The sequence below is a fragment of the Tribolium castaneum genome, chromosome 8 (assembly GCF_031307605.1).
Source record: "Tribolium castaneum strain GA2 chromosome 8, icTriCast1.1, whole genome shotgun sequence".
In the NCBI taxonomy this organism is placed as follows: domain Eukaryota; kingdom Metazoa; phylum Arthropoda; class Insecta; order Coleoptera; family Tenebrionidae; genus Tribolium; species Tribolium castaneum.
In genome coordinates this window covers 12,929,552-12,948,400 of record NC_087401.1, presented here as the reverse complement: position 1 = coordinate 12,948,400, position 18,849 = coordinate 12,929,552, and the positions used below count along the sequence as shown (strand labels likewise).

The window sequence follows — 18,849 nt, the reverse complement described above, 5'->3', positions numbered from 1 at the left end:
GTTTTTTTACTATCAAGGGCCACTCGATCAAACAGTAAAATTTAGCCACAAGTCCGAATTTTATGACTGCGAGTTTATGACTCAAAGTGGGTGCCCGTCAGGTAAACCGTAAGAAGAAGTCACAGGTGGGTTTACAGTGAGTCATGTGAAGACTGGACGGTTTTAGTGATAATTATCGTAATTGGTGAATTGGGCGACTTGTTGCCTTGTAAGTATTTTTCACTGTTAGATCATAAACATTCAAATTTAATCAACAGAAGGTCGCACAATTAATACGCTACGCTTGGATGATTGCGGTTTTAATTGGGAAAAATTGGTGAGTTTTTTTATTTTTTTATTTGAATCAAGTGGTTACGCTGGTTCCCCCCAACAACTGTCATCCCAAATCGAAAAATCCCTAAAAAATTGGTCGGGGCTAAAGTTTTAGCCCCTTTTTAATTCATTATTGTAGTGCTAAAGTCCCAATAAATTGGCGTAACTTTCGATTTATAAAAAATTAATTACACGACATGCGCATAAAAACGGTCACGCATTGAATAAAAAATCGAGTGACACTGGTCATCAAAGTTTCGATGGTGGCGCCATGTGTTGGCTGTATGTAGAAGTAAAATTGGCGGTGAATTTAAATGCTTTATTATTTATACAAGTTTATTTTTCAATTTTTGAATGTTTGAATGAGAAATCTATTCAATAATAACTATTTATTAATATAAATAAATACAGTATTTACTTAATTTTGGATGTATAATTTTTTACTTTTACTATCAAGTATTTACTGAGAGATTTTTCAGTAAATACTGATTTTTTCTATTGTAATACAAGTGAAATTTAAGTCGCTTATAAAAATTGAAGTATTTAATAAAAATTACTAGTAAATCCTTACTTTTATGCATTTTTATTTAAGATTTTGCTGGAAAATTAAGCAAAGGCTTAACAAATGCGGTTTTTTAAAGGGTTTTTTTAGTGTTTACTAATAAGTAGTAGCTATATTTTATGCATATATTTGATAGTAATGACTTGAACAGTTTAGCGGTAAAAAATTGATGATTTATGTAGTGATTCGTCAGAGACATGAATAAAAATGAATAAAATAAAATTTTTCTTGACATAAATTTGAATTTGTCTAAAAAAATAAAAAATTAATAATAAAATAATGTAAAAATAAATAAAAAATAAAAAAAATAAGAAACCAATGAAATAAATTAATAAAAAGATAAAAGAATAATGAATAAAAAGAGGAAATAGTCATTAAACGCATTTTTCAACATCATAAATTAAATCAAATGTAAATAAACTGGTAAAAATGTTTCGCAATTAAGCTGGCTATGGCTATTCTTCCAGATCATAATTTGAATTTGTCTAAAAAAATAAAAAAAGTAAAATCAATGAAAAAAATGAATAAAAAATAATAAAAAATTAAAAGAATAATGAACAAAAAGTGTTCTAGCCACTCAGAAGTTGTTTAATAAACACTGTAGATTGCCTTTTAAGTGTAAAAATCCATATTCCATACCAGAGCTGAAGATAACAAGTGTTCATAAAAAAAAACTCAGAGTGCTTTGAAATTAAATAATAATTATTTTTTTATGTCTGATCGATTCGTTCTCTTATAACCTTACTTTTTGACAATTAAAAAGATAACAAATTTTTATATAAATATTCATTTATTATTTATAACAACTGTTGGAAATGATTTTCTTGTTCAATTCACTTGGAACTGGTTTAGTAGGCAACCAACAATACACAATGACAAAAATTGTTTTTCGACATCCGTAAAAATATCAGGGCATGCTGCGAGTTTTTTTTAATAATTAACACCCGAAATTTTAGTTGGAAAAAATTCCCGACTAAGATTCCAGCCTTCGAAACGTAAATTTACAGAAATCTGTAACAATAGCCCACGTGGCGTCACCTCTTGGTTGCATGATGTAATAAGCGTTCCTCCATGCCACTTGATTAACCCTGCGGTCACGTGACATGACGTAACATTTACTCGCACACGTGTTCGGTTTACAACAATAAAAACCAGTGATTTATTTGTTATTACACGCCGTGCGTTTATTTTCGTATTTAGAATGGATGAAGAGAAACAGAATTTAGATCTGGAGCAAGAACTTGACAATCTGAGCCACGAAGATTTGTGCGAAATCACGCAAAGCAGTTTGAGGAGGTTAATAGCTGCGGATCCGCTCCTCCAGGACCTGCCGGGGGATGTGACCACCGAGGAGGTGGTGTCACAGATCGCCGTCGCCCAGGGGAAGTCCATCACGGTGGTGGTTTTGCGGCATTTTGAGACTCCACTCAGTGTGGTGGTAAGTGAGGTTATGTTTGTTTTTTTACAGGTGGTTGCAACTAATTCGGTTGTAAGTGTTATCACTATCAATTTGTTTGTTTTGATGTGATAACCCCTGAAATTGGTTTTGATTGGGTTTGTTTGGCCGCGGCCGCCTTGATGGGGCGGGGAGGGGGCTCTTGAGTCAGTTTAATTTGATCAAAATAGATCATGTGGACAATGAGACAATTAATTGGTTTTCATTGAGAGAAATAACGCGAGAAATATCGGGTGTTTTTTATTGTTAATGTGGTGAGCAGTTTTATTTGTTTTGAGGGGTTGGTACACCTGTTAGTTTCAAAGCCAAGTAAGATTTTTAAAAACAAATTTAATATAAAACTATCTAATGGCCCCATTTGTGATCATAATTAAATTATCGCGTGCTACGAATAATAGAGATATTGGAAATAAATACATAGTTTAATGCAAGGTTAGTGTAGACGTTGTCGGAAAATGTGAGACATGTTTCTGGTTTTTGCTGAAACAGCGCATTATTTTTAGTCGAGTTTGCATTGGAAATTATGTAAGTTGTTTTAATTACTGTTTTCGTTTAACCTTTGGATTTCATTGATTTTTTTTTCGGATCGTTTCTTTAATGTCAAACATTTATGTATTTACACTGACAATTAGTAATAAAAATAATAATAAAACATAATTATCACATCTTTGCTATATTGCAATATTACTAGATAATGTTTTAATGGCTCATTAATTTAACATTCAACAATAAGTATTTACCAGGTCATCAGTTACGCCAAGACTATTTAAAACTGTATTTCGTCATAGTCTGTTATTTTTCGACAGTAAGTCTAAGCTTAAAAACGAATAAAATGACACAATTGTGTGACGTTTCCTTCTCAACACAATGAAGTCGTTTCAAGGTTTGTGGAAGAATTTATTCAAAAATATTCTTGTATTTTGTATCTAAAACAAGCTTGTCATGTTTTCCTTCAGTAAAAATTGGAAATGTACAGAGTGTTTTAAGTTTTAGTTCCAGTGAAAAAATAAATACTTCTACTAAAGGAAAAAAATATATTTTAAACGATAGAGTTTTTAACACGCTTCAATTTGATGTTTTAATCTTATTCCAAATTTTCATGGTATGGGCGTGAAGTGAAAACTACATTAAAATTTGTTTGTTTTCAAACTATTGCAATCGTTTTCTCAAAATAAAATTTCTCCTATTTTTTAATAAACAAGTGTTTTATCTAAGTCACCTTTGAAAAACTTGAAACACCCTGTAGTTATTATTTGGCTAAAGTTATTGAGAAAATAAGAAAGTAAAATTAAAAAAAAACGAACAGAAAATTGGAGATAAATCGTGAAAAATTGAGTCAAAAGTCAAAATGTTTTACATTCAAATTTGTTAACTTTGTTAGGGATGAATTAAAAAGTATATTAATGTCTAATAAACGTATTTTTGAACGTCAAAATTTGTTGAAAATCCATGAAAATTGATGAAATTTCTGTTTTTGTACAATTTTTGAACTAAAACATTGTCAAAAAAACTGAAACAAATTTTCACAATCAAGTTTGCCATGTTTTAGCTATTTTCGTGTAAGAAATAAACATTTATTTGTCATTTGGCAAAAAATGTAGGATATATTTTCATTAAATTAAAATAAATTTAAAAAATAACTTGACACGTAAAAGTAACCCATTACACTTGAAATGTCAAAAAATTGACACAAATATCAATCGTGCTACTAAAAATCAAGTTGCTATATCAAATCAGTAAATATGTATCGCAATCAAGCTTGCCTTGTTTTTTTTATGATTATTTGGTTAAAAATATTGAGAAACCAAATGAAAATGTAAAAGTATGAAATGAATACACTTTTTTCTCGTCATAAATTTGAATTTGTCTAAAAAAAAATTAAAAAAAACATTAATAAACAATGAAAAAGTGAATAAAAAAATAATAAAAAACTAAAAGAATATTGAATGAAAAGAGGAAATATTCAATAAACGCATTTTTCAACATCATAAATTAAAGCAAATGTAAATAAACTGGTAAAAATGTTACGCAATTAAGCTCGCTATGCATATTCTTCCAGATCTCATAAATTTGAATTTGTCTAAAAGAAATTAAAAAAAGCAATAAAATAATTAAAAAAATGAATAAAATAGTAATAAAAAGATAAAAGAATAATGAATAAAAAGAGAAAATAATCAATAAACGCATTTTTCAACATCATAAATTAAATCAAATGGAAAAAAAACAGGTGAAAATGTTTCGCAATCAAGCTGGCTATGCATATTCTTCCAGATTAATTGTAAAAACTGAATAAAAAGTATAACTATCCAATGAGCTCATTTTACTCGTAAACGTCAATAATTTGAATTTGTCTAAAAAAAATTTAAAGAAACAATAAAATAATTTAAAAAATGAACAAAATAGTAATAAAAAGATAAAAGAATAATGAATAAAAAGAGAAAATAATCAATAAACGCATTTTTCAACATCATAAATTAAATCAAATGGAAAAAAAAACAGGTGAAAATGTTTCGCAATCAAGCTGGCTATGCATATTCTTCCAGATTAATTGTAAAAAACTGAATAAAAATTATAACTATCCAATGAGCTCATTTTACTCGTAAACGTCAAAAATTTGAATTTGTCTAAAAGAATTTAAAAAAAACAATAGAATAATTAAAAAAAATGAATAAAATAGTAATCAAAAGATAAAAGAATAATGAATAAAAAGAGAAAATAATCAATAAACGCATTTTTTTACATCATAAATTAAATCAAATGAAAAAAAACAGGTGAAAATGTTTCGCTATCAAGCTGGCTATGCATATTCTTCCAGATTAATTGTAAAAAACTGAATAAAAAGTATAACTATCCAATGAGCTCATTTTACTCGTAAACGTCAAAAATTTGAATTTGTCTAAAAAAATTTTAAAAAACAATAGAATAATTAAAAAAATGAATAAAATAGTAATAAAAAGATAAAAGAATAATGAATAAAAAGAGAAAATAATCAATAAACGCATTTTTCTACATCATAAATTAAATCAAATGAAAAAAAAACAGGTGAAAATGTTTCGCTATCAAGCTGGCTATGCATATTCTTCCAGATTAATTATAAAAAACTGAATAAAAAGTATAACTATCCAATGAGCTCATTTTACTTGTAAACGTAAAAAATTTGAATTTGCCAAAAATTCAACCAAAAATCGGTTTTTAAACAGTCTTTGCGTTAAAAATTCATGATTTGTACAGGGTGATTAAAAAGACGCGGACCATCTCTAGGCTACAGATGGCTGACATTAAAAGTTAAAACTTCTTATCCGACAAATGGTACAAAAAATAGTAGCGGAAGCAAAAAATGGCACAAAAAATTTCTGAGGGAGCAAAAAATGGCACAAAAAAATAGTAGCGGGAACAAAAAATGACACAAAAAATAGTAGCCGAATCAAAAAAATGGTACAAAAAATTTCTGAGGGAGCAAAAAAATGGCAAAAAATATAGTAGCGGGAGCAAAAAATGACACAAAAAATAGTAGCGGGAACAAAAAATGACACAAAAAATGGCACAAAAAATAGCTTTCGGGAACGAAAACTAGAGTATTTGTATATTGTTTTTTATGGTGTATAACACATTTACCAAATCAGTAAATTCGACAATGAATAAAATCTGATAACATGAGAAAGAAAAGAAAAAAAAATAAAAAAATTCCCAAAATTAAAGAAAATGTTGCTTAAAACACAAATCTGATCTGAACGTCTTTTATCATCATGGCAAAGTTAGTCCGAACTTTTGAATCACCCTGTATTTAACTATTCGGCTGAAAAGTGAAAATATCGAATGAACGCATTTTTAAAATGTCAAAAATTGGGGCAAATTAATTTTTATTGAATTGTTTCTTGTAACTGAAACAAGGGGATGCGAAGGATTTTTGCATTTTAATAAAATAAAAATCGAAACTAGTTTATGTAAACAAAACATGTCAACAACAATAGTAGTGATAGTTATCAGCAAGAGCAAATTGTACAATAAATCAATAGTGTTCTACGTATTTCTTAAGTGGCATTTAAGTCAATATCGCGTTATCACATAGTTACAAACAAAATTCATTCTCGATTCCAGATTCCTCAGATTGGAACAACAGTTCGTGACTTAAAACGTGCCATCCAACGCAACTTCACCCTTCGCCAGCAGCGTCTTCGCAGCAAAACGAAAATATCCTGGCGTTACATTTGGCGCACTTACGACCTCCTCCATTGGGGCAAACCAATGCTGAAAGACGGCGAACTGGTCAGCAATTACGGCGTTGTCAATAAATCTGAAATTCGATTCGCGAAAAAACTACGCGGTAAAGTCGAGACATGTTAACTTGGAATGGTTGCGTTGGAACAAATCATTTTCGGACAGTTGTTGGTCTTGATCGTAAATGCAAGATATCCATGGTTGGAGCAAGTGATAAGACAGGAACAATTGACAGCGGGGTGTGATAGACTACGAGTGAGGAAAAGTCTCAATTGGTTGCAATTGGATCACGTGTTGGTTGATCACAAACACCGGTTGTTGTACTGTTATGTGCCAAAGGTAGGTTTTTGGGGGAATAGGGAGAAGTGTGTGTTAGGAAACGAAACGAGATAAAAAATCGCCCATAATGATATAGTACGGTGGAGTAACAATGAGGGCGCTTCGAGCGTCCGTTGCACTCTTAAATTTTTATACAAAACATGAGAAAAAATTGTATATTAATATATTAATAAAGTATAAGTGAATATTGAGGCACGACGGTATAGCCGGAGTGCCCGAAATACAGTAAGTGTTATCTATGAATACTTTGCGTTATTTTTTCTATTGGTACACTTAGAAATCATAAATATTCAAATCAATATTACAAAAAATTGAAATAATGTAATATGAGATCAGTAGACCTACCTTTCGTTGTCATGGAATTGATTATTATTATAATAAAAAATCATTAAAAAGTTGCCGTAACACTCATGTGAAAACGCTTAAATTTTTCGAGTGTTTTGATATGCAACTCGCATACGCTCGTTGCATAATCTCGCTTGTGTTTTTGCTCTCGTATTATTAATAACTAAAAAATAAAAATTTGCGCTACCTCTCGTATTTTTCGAGACGCTGCGAACAACTGCGCTCTCTGGCGACATTAACGGAACTATCGAGGAGGAGAACGTTTATTTGTCGTTTCATATCCTAACCTTTAGATGTCCGTAGTTTTACCTTAAATTAATTTATTATAAAAATACATAATGTAGAACAGAAATTGAAAGTAGTTTTCTTGTGTAAATCAAATGTTTTTAAATTTTTGGATGCTTTTATTTTTTTATTTTTTACAATTTTTTATATTTTTTTTCATTTCTTCTGTTTTCCGCATAAAAACACTTCAATTTTGAGATTTAAATTTAAATTTAAATTATAATTATCTCCTGTTTACTAACAAAATTGATGTATTCTATTATTAAATGACTGACAGACTGTTAGATTCCCCAAGAATATTTCTTATAAAAAAATTTGATATCATCTGCTATTTGGTTTCGTTTCCTGAAATAAAAGTTTGATTTTCGCGGAATTAGGCAAAATAAATAGTTCAAACAAATATTTAGTTTATAAAAAATGGCACAAAAAATTGCTCCTGAGGGCAAAAAATGGCGCAAAAAATTCCAAGATGGAGCAAAAAATGACACAAAAAATAATAGCGGTAGCAAAAAATGGCACAAAAATTAGTAGCGGCAGCAAAAAATGGCGCAAAAAATTTCTGAGGGAGCAAAAAATGGCACAAAAAATTTTTGGGGGAGCAAAAAATGGCACAAAAAATTTCTGGGGGAGCAAAAAATGGCACAAAAAAATTGAAGCGGTAGCAAAAAATTGTACAAAAAATAGTAGCGGGAGCAAAAAATGGCGCAAAAAATTTCTGAGGGAGCAAAAAATGGCACAAAAAATTTTTGGGGGAGCAAAAAATGGCACAAAAAATTTCTGGGGGAGCAAAAAATGGCACAAAAAATTTCTGAGGGAGCAAAAAATGGCACAAAAAATTTCTGGGGGAGCAAAAAATGGCACAAAAAAATTGAAGCGGTAGCAAAAAATTGTACAAAAAATAGTAGCGGGAGCAAAAAATGGCACAAAAAATTTCTGAGGGAGCAAAAAATGGCACAAAAAATTTTTGGGGGAGCAAAAAATGGCACAAAAAATTTCTGAGGGAGCAAAAAATGGCACAAAAAATTTCTGGGGGAGCAAAAAATGGCACAAAAAAATTGAAGCAGTAGCAAAAAATGGCACAAAAAATTTCTGAGGGGGCAAAAAATGGCACAAAAAATAGAAACGGGGGCAAAAAATGTTAAATAATCATCTGCTATTTGGTTTCGTTTCCTAAAATACCAGTTTGATTTTCGGGGAATTAGGAAAAGTAAAAAAAAATCGTTTTTTTTGACGAAATTTTCCAAAGAAAGCCAAAAGAAAGTCGATTTCAATCTAATTGAGTTTAAAACCAGTGAATTTTTAGCTCAAAATAAGAAATTTTCGACATAATTAAGTTTTTAAAATGAACAAAGTCTCTCTTCGAACGTCGATTTTGAACTAATTTGGTCATTTTTCGACGAAATTTTCCAAAATAAGTAAGTTTTTAGCTTAAAATAACGAAATTTGTGACAAATTAAGTGATTTTTGTTGGGCGTATTTGAGAAAATTTCGCGGAAAAAATGTTTTTCGTTTACATAAAGTGACTTAATCGTCTAAAAATATGTCGATTTCGATCTAAATTTGTCATTTTTATATTAAATTGACAGGAATAATTGAATTTTTAAATCAAAGTAAGAAATTTTGGAAGTAGTTAAGTGATTTTATTCCATCGTAAACGGTAAAATGGTATTTTATCTACTGGTTACTTCATGACAAAACGAAATTTTATTGTCTAGAGAAATATTCACAAGGATTTTTACAATAGAATAAAACATTATTCAAAAAAAAATACTCCACAAAGAAACAGAACAAAAATATAAAATAATACATTTAAAAAATTAAATCCTACTATATCTAAAATATAAAACTAAAGATATAAAACCTAACACTACATAAACTATTTGAAAAATACTTAAAAAAATATTTAAAACACAATACAGGTTGATTTATCACAGCCTATCAATGGTTTTATTATAAAATTCACCTAAAGAGTAAAAAAAGATTGCTTAATAAATAAATCTTGAGACGTTTTTTTAAGCTTCTTAAGACAATATGAGTGACATATTTTAGGAAGATGGTTGAATATTCTTATTATTTCATTTTTATCGTTTTTATGTACTATTTTTGTTTTTCTGTTAGTTCTGTTACTCTGGTAATTCAATCGAAATAATGGAGGATCGAATTTTTTTTTGTACACGACCATAAAATTCACCATTATCTTCTCAACCGCTCTCAAAGATCAAATAAAATTTTATCGTCTTGTATCATAAATAACATGAAATAGGGAAAACAGATATTGAGGGTAAATTGCTTGTGCTTTATAGAATCAATTTTTTTTAAATACAGAATGCCTCACATAACTTTACGAGGCTTGCGCCTAAAGTTCGCACCCAAATATACAAAAGTCACAAGACACTAGATCAAAACATACACATTTAATTATTTAGTGTTTGGACACCCATGACAGTAGTTGTCAAACTACTGTTGTTTCATTGATATTTAGAAATTTATGTTTTTCACAAACAGTTATCATGTGTTCTAATGATTCTAATCTATTTATCGCAATCACTAACTAACCAAAACGCTGTAATTTTTCGAAGGGGTGAACAAACTAGAGAAGACTATCCAATTTTTCAAAATTTGTAATGGAGTTCGCAGGCGTCGTAAATTTATGTGAAACACCCTGTATAGTTAACAATAAAATTTCTGTTGAGAATTTAATGTTCAATCTGTTTTTTTTGCAATGTCGTAATTTTGTCGGTAGGTGGCGTGCACGAACTGGAAGCGGATTTTGATGGTTTTGACAGGCGTGACCTCGGCCACGAACGTGGTGGACATCCCTGGATCGGTGGCACATGCGGAGAATTCTACCTTGAAGTTGTCTCAGCTTCGAAATGACAGTATTGCCAACTGTGTCAACACTTACACGACGTTTATTATGGTGCGGCACCCGTTTGAGCGCCTCCTATCGGCCTATCGCAACAAATTTGAAACAACATATACTCAGTATTTTCGGGTCTGTATTTTTTTGGTGTTAATTGTCGTGTTGGCAACTGTGTATTTTAACAGGTGCGTTATGGCAAAGACATAATACGTAAGTACCGCAAAAACGCCACAAAGACAGATCTGGAGACGGGGCGCAATGTTTCGTTCCGTGAGTTCGTGTTGTATATTTTGGACGGGGGGGCTGCAGCTAACGAACATTGGGCCCCCATCTATGACCTGTGTCAGCCTTGCTCTCTGAACTATACGTTTATCGGGCGCTACGAGACACTCGGGGAGGATTCTAGGGCTCTTCTCGATATGATCGGGGCGCCGTCTTTGACGTTTCCGTACACGAAACCGTCAAATACGGCGTATAAGTTGAAACGATATTTCCAGCAACTGTCAATGAGTGATATTCAACGTTTGTATAAGCAATACGAGTATGATTTTAAATTGTTTGGGTATAATTTAGAAGACTTGTTAGGTTTTGATTTACCTTAATTTATTTCCGATAAGAATTTGTACAAATAGAAATATAGGTAGACAAATAAAACATTTAAAAAAAATTGTTACGCAACGAATGATCACAATAAATGCCACAACGGTTACTACTCCATGACATCCTAGATTTTGACACACACATAGGGTTTTATGTGATGACGGTGGGTTGGTCGCGACCTGTGAACTTCTTCAACTGGGAGATTTCCAAACCGACGTCGATTAGAGGTTTCAACATGACCTGAAATAGGTATTGTATATATGAGTAAAACTACCAACAACGGTGGAGAAGGTTTTAAAATTTCTTCAATGTAGTGTAAATTTTTTTGTTGAATTTTTTGTGCTATTTTTTGCACTTTTTGTGCCATTTTTTGCTCCCCCAAAATTTTTTTGCACTTTTTGAAAAATTTTGAGAATTTTTAAAAATTTTCGAATTTAATTTTTTGCACTTTTTGTGTCATTTTTTGCTCCCCCGAAAATTTTTTGTGCTATTTTTTGCACTTTTTGTGCCATTTTTTGCTCCCCCAAAAATTTTTTGCACTTTTTGAAGAATTTTGAAAATTTTTAAAAATTTTCGAATTTTATTTTTTGCACTTTTTGTGCCATTTTTTGCTCCCCCGAAAATTTTTTGTGCTATTTTTTGCACTTTTTGTGCCATTTTTTGCTCCCCCAAAAATTTTTTGCACTTTTTGAAAAATTTTGAAAATTTTAAAAAATTTTCGAATTTTATTTTTTGCACTTTTTGTGCCATTTTTTGCTCCCCTAAAAATTTTTTGTTGCATTTTTTGCACTTTTTGTGCCATTTTTTGCTACCCCGAAAATTTTTTGTGCCATTTTTTGCTCCCCCAAAATTTTTTGGACTTTTTGAAAAATTTTGAAAATTTTTAAAAATTTTTGGGGGAGCAAAAAATGGCACAAAAAATTTATGAAGGAGCAAAAAATGGCACAAAAAATTTTTGGGGAAGCAAAAAATGGCACAAAAAGTGCAAAAAATGGCACAAAAAATTTTCGGGGGAGCAAAAAATGGCACAAAAAATTTTTGGGGGAGCAAAAAATGGCACAAAAGTGCAAAAAATGGCACAAAAAATTTTCGGGGGAGCAAAAAATGGCACAAAAAAATTTTGGGGGAGCAAAAAATGGCACAAAAGTGCAAAAAATGGCACAAAAAATTTTCGGGGGAGCAAAAAATCGCACAAAAAATTTTTGAAGGAGCAAAAAATGGCACAAAAAATTTTTGGGGGAGCAAAAAATGGCACAAAAAATTTTTGGGGGAGCAAAAAATGGCACAAAAAATTTTTGGGGTAGAAAAAAATGGCACAAAAAATTTTTGGGGGAGCAAAAAATGGCACAAAAAATTTTTGGGGGTGCAAAAAATGGCACAAAAAATTTCTGAGGGAGCAAAAAATGGCACAAAAAATTTTTGAGGGAGCAAAAAATGGCACAAAAAATTTTTGGGGGAGCAAAAAATGGCACAAAAAAATTCTGAAGGAGCAAAAAATAGCACAAAAAATTTCTAAGGGAGCAAAAAATGATTTAGGTGAAATTCAGCAAAGCCGCAGTCAGAACTAATGAATAGTGTATAGTTGTGAGAAATGTACTCCACGAGCCGAAGGCGAGTGCCGTAATTCATCCCAGTGGAAATGCGCATTTTTCATGTGTTTAATAATACAATTTAACACTCCAAACGTGCCAAAATTTAAATTCTAACACATTTTTACTTACTTGTGCATCGGAAGTGACGTTATCCTTCTCATAACTGTCAATATACAGTCTAATCGTGGCGCCTGTACTCCCAGTCCCCGACAACCGATAAATCACCCTGGAACCGTCTTCAAACAAAACCCTAATTCCCTGATTTTTGGCACAACTTTTATCGATCGGATCAATATACGAAAAATTATCGGCAATTTTAACTTTATACGACTTTCCACCCGCCGTAAACACCTTCCCAACAAAACCCGAATCGGCGATTGTTTTTTCCAAATGTTCCATCATTTTGTTCGCATCGTCAGTATTGCACTCCTCGTAATCGTAACGCGTGAAATAATTCCGACCGTAGATTTTCCAATGTTCGGTCAAAATATCTTCAACACTCATATTCTTATGTGCAATGATGGACAACCACGCCAGAACGGCCCAAATCCCGTCTTTCTCCCTTATATGGTCAGAGCCGGTCCTGTTGACACACAAGTAAATAGCAAAAAATTTATTTAAAAAAAAAACAGGACCGTACCCGAAACTTTCCTCCCCACATAGAGACAGGCGCCCCGCATCCATCAAATTCCCGAAATACTTCCAACCCGTGGGAACCTCGAACATTTCCTTCCCCAATTTCGCAGCCACTCGGTCAACGGCGGCCGCGGTCGGCATCGATCGGGCAAATCCGTGCACGCCTCGTTTTTGGAAATAGGGGATGCACTCGAGGTTATTGGCAATGACAGCTAAGCTGTCGCTAGGCGTCACGAAAAAGGCGTTCTTCCCAATTATCATGTTACGGTCCTGAATGATTTTTTTTATTAATAGATTATTTTTTATACAGGGTGCTCAAAAACTGGCGCACCAACTCAGTGGTACGTTATTGAGAAGCAAGTGCAGATTACGGGAAAAATGTTGAAAAAATTCCCAAAGTCATATTTAAAAAAATCTGGAGCTCCAAAATTATTGTGTTAACTTCTTTAGTTTTCATTATTTTTGTATGGTTTTATGTTTCATACCAAGTAATCGTTCCGTAACATTTAAAATTTTTAAATTTACTATCAGATCTTTGCAGTTTTTTTAATTTAAAAAAATTAAAATTCATCCAAAAAATCACAATGTGTAGATGTGCCAACACTGGGAATTATTTCCTAGGAAACCGTTTCAAAAATAATTTATTTTTATTCGGAAATAAAATTAACTAGACGCCCTCTGGTGATGACTTTTGAACTATGTCGAAAACAGTAAAGAAATTTTCGTAATGCCACATTTAACTGACATTTAATGAATTGTTCAACAATTTTGCGTGTATAGTGTTAATTACTTACAATAGAAAGAATTACTTTAAAAGTACGTGGTGGTAAATACTAGCGTTGACTTTGGTTCTGTAGTTTTTCGTGGTATAAAGTGTTTATTGTTGGAACTTGAAAGTGGATAAAAAGTGAAAAATATTTAAATTTTGATTACAAAGTGTTATCAAACAGTTGTCTAATTAAAGATTATAAGTAATGGATCACAGCGAACACAAAGTTTGGCTCAAGAAACCAATAAATTAGTGAAGTGTGTGAATTTTAGGTTAGAATTTTCCACAGAAAAAATCATGAAATGTTTCGGTAAATCTACAAAACTACAATAAAGATTAACAACTCCTGATACATTTAAACGTAAATTATGCCAAAAGGTAGGCTTTCCAATGTGTTTGTAATAATTTTCCAATAAAAAGTGAACCAAACACTCATTCGTTATTCGTGTTTTCCTCGTCATCTCTCATTTGTCAACATAAGTTTCTTGCATCAAAGATGCAATAATCATTCCGCATAGGCAATGTAATAATTGTGAAGCCCCAAAATTCGTACAACGCTCAAAATATCCGAATAAACATTTTCCCGCCATTTATGGTTACTGTTTTCGACCTAACTCAGTGGCACCCCCAGCGGTAATTTTACTTCCGAATTCTATTGCGATCATGACTGTTAGACAACGTTGCCACATATCATTTATCTAAAATCCGTTATTTATCAATAACTTTAATACAAAGAATTTTTTTACTATTTTTACCTGTATATGTAACCAGTTCTCTACCACACACCATTGAGTTGGTGCGCCAGTTTTTGAGCACGCTGTAGAGCGGAAAAGTTCGAGGGCTGTCGTTATGCCACGAGCGTAAGCGAATTGCGCATACCTAGCCACCCGAGAACTTTAAGCGTTTTCGTATGAGTGTTACTCAAATTTTGTTGTTGTTAGAATTTAAAACACGTTGCTACGGAAGCGTGTTTTAAAAACACGTAGCTACGGGAAACGTGTTTTCAAATAATTTTTTACCCCATCGCCATCGAAGGCGGCGCCAAGGTCGTACGTGGTGTCCTCTTTGACCTTGTCGACCAAGTCTTTGGCATAGGTGAGATTAGGGTCGGGATGTATTTCCCCGAAATTATCTAGTGGGATGATTCGACGGACGTTGTTATCAGGGCTGGCACCGAGTTCTTCGACGAAAATCCGGCTGACGTAAACTCCAGTCACTGCGTAGTTGAGATTTTATTGTTGAGTCATGTGTAGTTTGGGTTAATTGTGCGGTAATTATTTAAATAAGTACTGGTTTTTTATTGCCAATTGCATAAAAGCCACAACAGGATTGTTGTGTGCATTGTGTAACGATTTCTTCTTGGCACGCAGTTAAAAATAACGACCCAATTATAAGAACGAGGAATATATTTTCTGATAATTGTTCATTATAACACCGAATGACATGTTTTAGGGCCGGTTTACAGAAAGCACAATTAAGATTTAATTCAGAATTAAACTAATGTCATATTGGGATCATTAGTATAATTTTGTTTTAGATAGTATTATCTCTTATTCTGTTTTTTTGTCGTCGTTTTGTAATTTTGCAAGTATTAAATAAATTGTAATTTATTTATTGTGTTTTTAATACAACCCAACAAAAAAATTCCTAGTCCTACTACGTGTTTTTATATTTATTTGGGAAAAATAAGAAAGAAAAAGTAAAAATTGAAGTACAGACTGATACAGAAATAAACTTAAAAGACTTGATGACTGGCTTAATAAAGCACTTTTGTAAGTTTATTAAATGTTTTGACTTAATTTTTCTATGAGAAGTATAAAAAATATAGTTGGCAGCAAAAACTTTGAAGTATCGAGACTTCCTATTATAAAAAATAATTAAAAAAAAAAGAAACTCAAGATTTAAATGCAAATGGTAAGTTAATAGTATGTTTTAAAAATAAGTATGCAAAAAATACACATTTTACATTAACAAAAGTAATTACATATTACATATAGTAAAAATATTATTTATAATTTTTTTATATATTTTTATTTTATTTTTTATTATTTCCTTATGTCATTGTAGTACATTCTTAAACATTGTTTAGTGACAAAAATACGTAAAAAAATTATCGCAAGAAATTGTGAAAAGGTTCGAGATAAAAGTTCCATTTTATTAATTTTATTCGTAATTATCTTTGTTACTACTAAAGATACTTAAATAATTAACAATTATTTTATTAAAATAATTAAAAACGTGAACCTTAAATTCCAACAAAAATAAATTCCATATTTTCGAACAGAAGGAGTACAAGGTGTTTCACATAATTTTCCGCCTGTAAAATGCAACCAAGAATACATATTCCCATACAAACTCGACCAAAAATTTTGAAAAATTAAGTAGTTTTCTCTAGTTTGTTCACCCCTTCAAAAAAATACTGCTTTTTTGGTAGTTAGTAATAAAATAGATTAGAATCAAATTTATTTTATCTTTTAATAGAACACATAACAATTTTTGGTAAAAATTAATGAGACTGTGATTAAGTTGATAACCACTGTCACGGGTTTCCAAAAATTAAATAATTAAATGTAATTTTTTGTATCTAGTGTTTTGTGACTTTTACATAGGCGGAGGCTTTGTGAAGTTATGTTAAACACCCTGTATATTTTTTGTATTTGATAATCAAGGCTAATATGATTTTTAGATTTTTTGGTAAAATACCACAATTTTTATTAATTTTTTTCACTTTTATTATTTGCTTCCTCAAAATTTTTGGGCAAAAAGAATGAGATAATGTACAAAATATACGTTGGCAATAACTATACAAGGTTCATAATCTATCGCACAAAAATGTAGTTCAACTTTGATAACGAAACACGTCATTGATTTTTAATCTTAAAAACCGAACTAATTTTTTAATAAACTTTATTATTTATTTTAAATGTAGTTTTCTTATTACTAGCAACACATTTAGACGCCTAGTTCAAACGAAAAATCGTGTCATTAATTTATGTATTTTTAACTTTGTGGTTATCATTAATTTATTTCCATAAAAAAACACATTTAACTGTGACAACAACAACGCAGTTAAATTAAGTAAGGCACTAAAAACATAAAACAGTCCAAAAAGACACGACTTTATCACATGTATGCGATAATTTTTTGAACTTTATTACGGAAAGCATTCAATTAAACCGGAATTATCCGGTTCAAGGATACAATCAGCAAACACGAACCCATCCTGTTATTTTAATCGATAATCAAGTGAATAATAATTAATTGTGCACCAATTTCCGTATTATTAATCAAGTGTATAATTGGTTGCCTAACTCACCCCCATTCATTGAATCAATCAAAACCTGGAACGGCGGCCTTTTCCCATTCCCCCGAATCAAATCTTTCAATTTCCCAAAATCGAAAATCTCCTTCATTAACGCCACATAATCATCGGACGAATCCACAACTTCCACCACAAACTCCCTCCCATCAACGGTAAACTTCTGCACCCCCTTTTTATCAAATTCGCAATCCAAGTCGGGGGTGAACTTATACTCCGTGATTTTCTTCGTCAATTCGTACACAGCGTTCGTGAACGAATCCGGGGCAGGGCCCCCATTTTCTATATTAAATTTAATACCAAAATCGTGCCTAATTCCGCCCGGATTATGTGAGGCAGTTAAGACAATCCCGCCCAAGACTTTATGCGTGCGAATGAGCGTCGAAACCGCCGGGGTTGACAAAATCCCCCGTTCCCCAATTATCAGTCTAGCCACCTGTCCAAAAAAATTGAATAAAAAAATCACTAAACTAGTGAACAAAGCAACCTGATTAGCTGCCGCAATCCGAATGATAATATTGATCGCCTGTTTGGAGAAATACCGGCCGTCGCCGCCCACCACCAACGTCGCCCCCTTGAGCTTGGGCCCCAAAGCGTCCAAAATGCACTGCACGAAATTCTCCGTGTAGTTTTTCTCCATGAAAACTTTGACTTTCTTCCGGAGGCCGCTCGTGCCCGGCTTCTGGCCCTCGAAGGGGGCTGTGGCCACCACGGTCGAAGAGAGGCTCATTTTCGGTCGGCTGGAAATGTGAGGTTAGGGACGCTAATCAACGACCGACGTACACAAACGCACACCTTTTGAAACACAACTCTCGTAATCGGCTTTTAACGTCCTAATCGCTCTCTAATCTTTGCGTTTTCTTGAAATTTGAACGCTCAATGTCAATGCGGTCAAGTGAGCTGCGCGTGCGCGGCCACAGTGCAATGGCGCGGGGTTTGAACGGTGGCCTTGTCACTTGACTTTGACCGGTTTTTTAAGGTTTGGTGAAAAATCTGTACAAGGTCGTGTTGTTTAATAAATTGCATGTTTTGACGTGTGTTTTTTATTTTGTGAGGTTTAGTAACCTGGGGTTATGTAAACAAATGGGCAGGTCAGGGCTGACAACCCTTTGGTTGTTTATAGTTATTGTGACAATTTAAATTTTTTCATGAATTCTAATGAAACGTGACAAATTGTAGCTTTGTTCTCCGCAACAACAGTTAAATTACATTTATTATTATAATGCAAATTGCTGTTTCATGACTTGGATAAAAAGGTAAAAATTGTTTTGATTTATTTGTTTTTGGTATCCAGTGGCGTAACGTAGTTTTGCAACTTAATAGCTACGAATTTATTAATTGCCATTGTGATAAAAGCGACAAATTATAACTTTTGTACATCGTTTAACTTCCTGATAAGATAACAAACAAATTGTAACATTCCAGACACTAGACTAAAGCTAACAAAGATAACAATGTAATTGATCAAAACTTGTACAAGATAATTTTTATTACGAAATTTTTAATAACTTATATAAAAAAATGTTCCTTTTCGTAATAGTTTAATGTGAGAC

The 18,849-nt window shown here is 32.1% G+C and overlaps 2 protein-coding genes across 8 annotated transcripts; one reads left to right on the top strand and one right to left on the bottom strand.

Annotated features, from left to right (window-relative positions):
- The first annotated feature begins 72 nt into the window (after window positions 1-72).
- LOC663404 (uncharacterized protein) lies at window positions 73-11,100 on the top strand. Of its 6 annotated transcripts, XM_008196634.3 has the most exons (5): window positions 73-208; window positions 258-316; window positions 2,075-2,312; window positions 10,261-10,512; window positions 10,566-11,100. In XM_008196634.3, the coding sequence occupies exons 3-5, from the start codon at window positions 2,076-2,078 to the stop codon at window positions 10,980-10,982; spliced, it is 906 nt and encodes a 301-aa protein (XP_008194856.2). In that variant the 5' UTR covers window positions 73-208; window positions 258-316; window position 2,075; the 3' UTR covers window positions 10,983-11,100. The 6 variants fall into 6 exon arrangements, with proteins under 6 accessions (XP_008194856.2, XP_015836457.2, XP_064214307.1 ...); XM_064358237.1 differs by lacking the exons at window positions 73-208; window positions 258-316; window positions 2,075-2,312 and adding exons at window positions 2,435-2,584; window positions 6,429-6,887; XM_064358236.1 differs by lacking the exons at window positions 73-208; window positions 258-316; window positions 2,075-2,312 and adding exons at window positions 2,487-2,639; window positions 6,429-6,887.
- Pgm1 (Phosphoglucose mutase 1) lies at window positions 10,967-18,245 on the bottom strand. 2 transcript variants are annotated; one of them, XM_064358232.1, is made up of 7 exons: window positions 18,092-18,245; window positions 17,784-18,036; window positions 17,294-17,732; window positions 14,997-15,193; window positions 13,213-13,478; window positions 12,702-13,155; window positions 10,967-11,220 (listed from the first exon to the last, which is right to left on the bottom strand). In XM_064358232.1, exons 2-7 carry the CDS (start codon window positions 18,024-18,026, stop codon window positions 11,131-11,133), a joined length of 1,689 nt encoding a protein of 562 aa, XP_064214302.1. In that variant the 5' UTR covers window positions 18,027-18,036; window positions 18,092-18,245; the 3' UTR covers window positions 10,967-11,130. The 2 variants fall into 2 exon arrangements, with proteins under 2 accessions (XP_064214302.1, XP_064214303.1); XM_064358233.1 differs by lacking the exon at window positions 18,092-18,245 and having other exon boundaries at window positions 17,784-18,083.
- Between the last annotated feature and the right edge of the window lie 604 nt (window positions 18,246-18,849).

Excerpts from the sequence above, each read along its gene's own strand:
- LOC663404 (XM_008196634.3), top strand. The coding sequence starts at position 2,076 with ATGGATGAAGAGAAACAGAATTTAGATCTGGAGCAAGAACTTGACAAT. Across the intron at positions 2,313-10,260 it reads AGACTCCACTCAGTGTGGTG|GTGGCGTGCACGAACTGGAA; the intron begins GTAAGTGAGGTT and ends TTTTGTCGGTAG. Across the intron at positions 10,513-10,565 it reads CATATACTCAGTATTTTCGG|GTGCGTTATGGCAAAGACAT; the intron begins GTCTGTATTTTT and ends GTATTTTAACAG.
- Pgm1 (XM_064358232.1), bottom strand. The coding sequence starts at position 18,026 with ATGAGCCTCTCTTCGACCGTGGTGGCCACAGCCCCCTTCGAGGGCCAG. Across the intron at positions 13,156-13,212 it reads TGTGGGGAGGAAAGTTTCGG|GACCGGCTCTGACCATATAA; the intron begins GTACGGTCCTGT and ends GTGTGTCAACAG. Across the intron at positions 11,221-12,701 it reads ACGTCACTTCCGATGCACAA|GTCATGTTGAAACCTCTAAT; the intron begins GTAAGTAAAAAT and ends TACCTATTTCAG.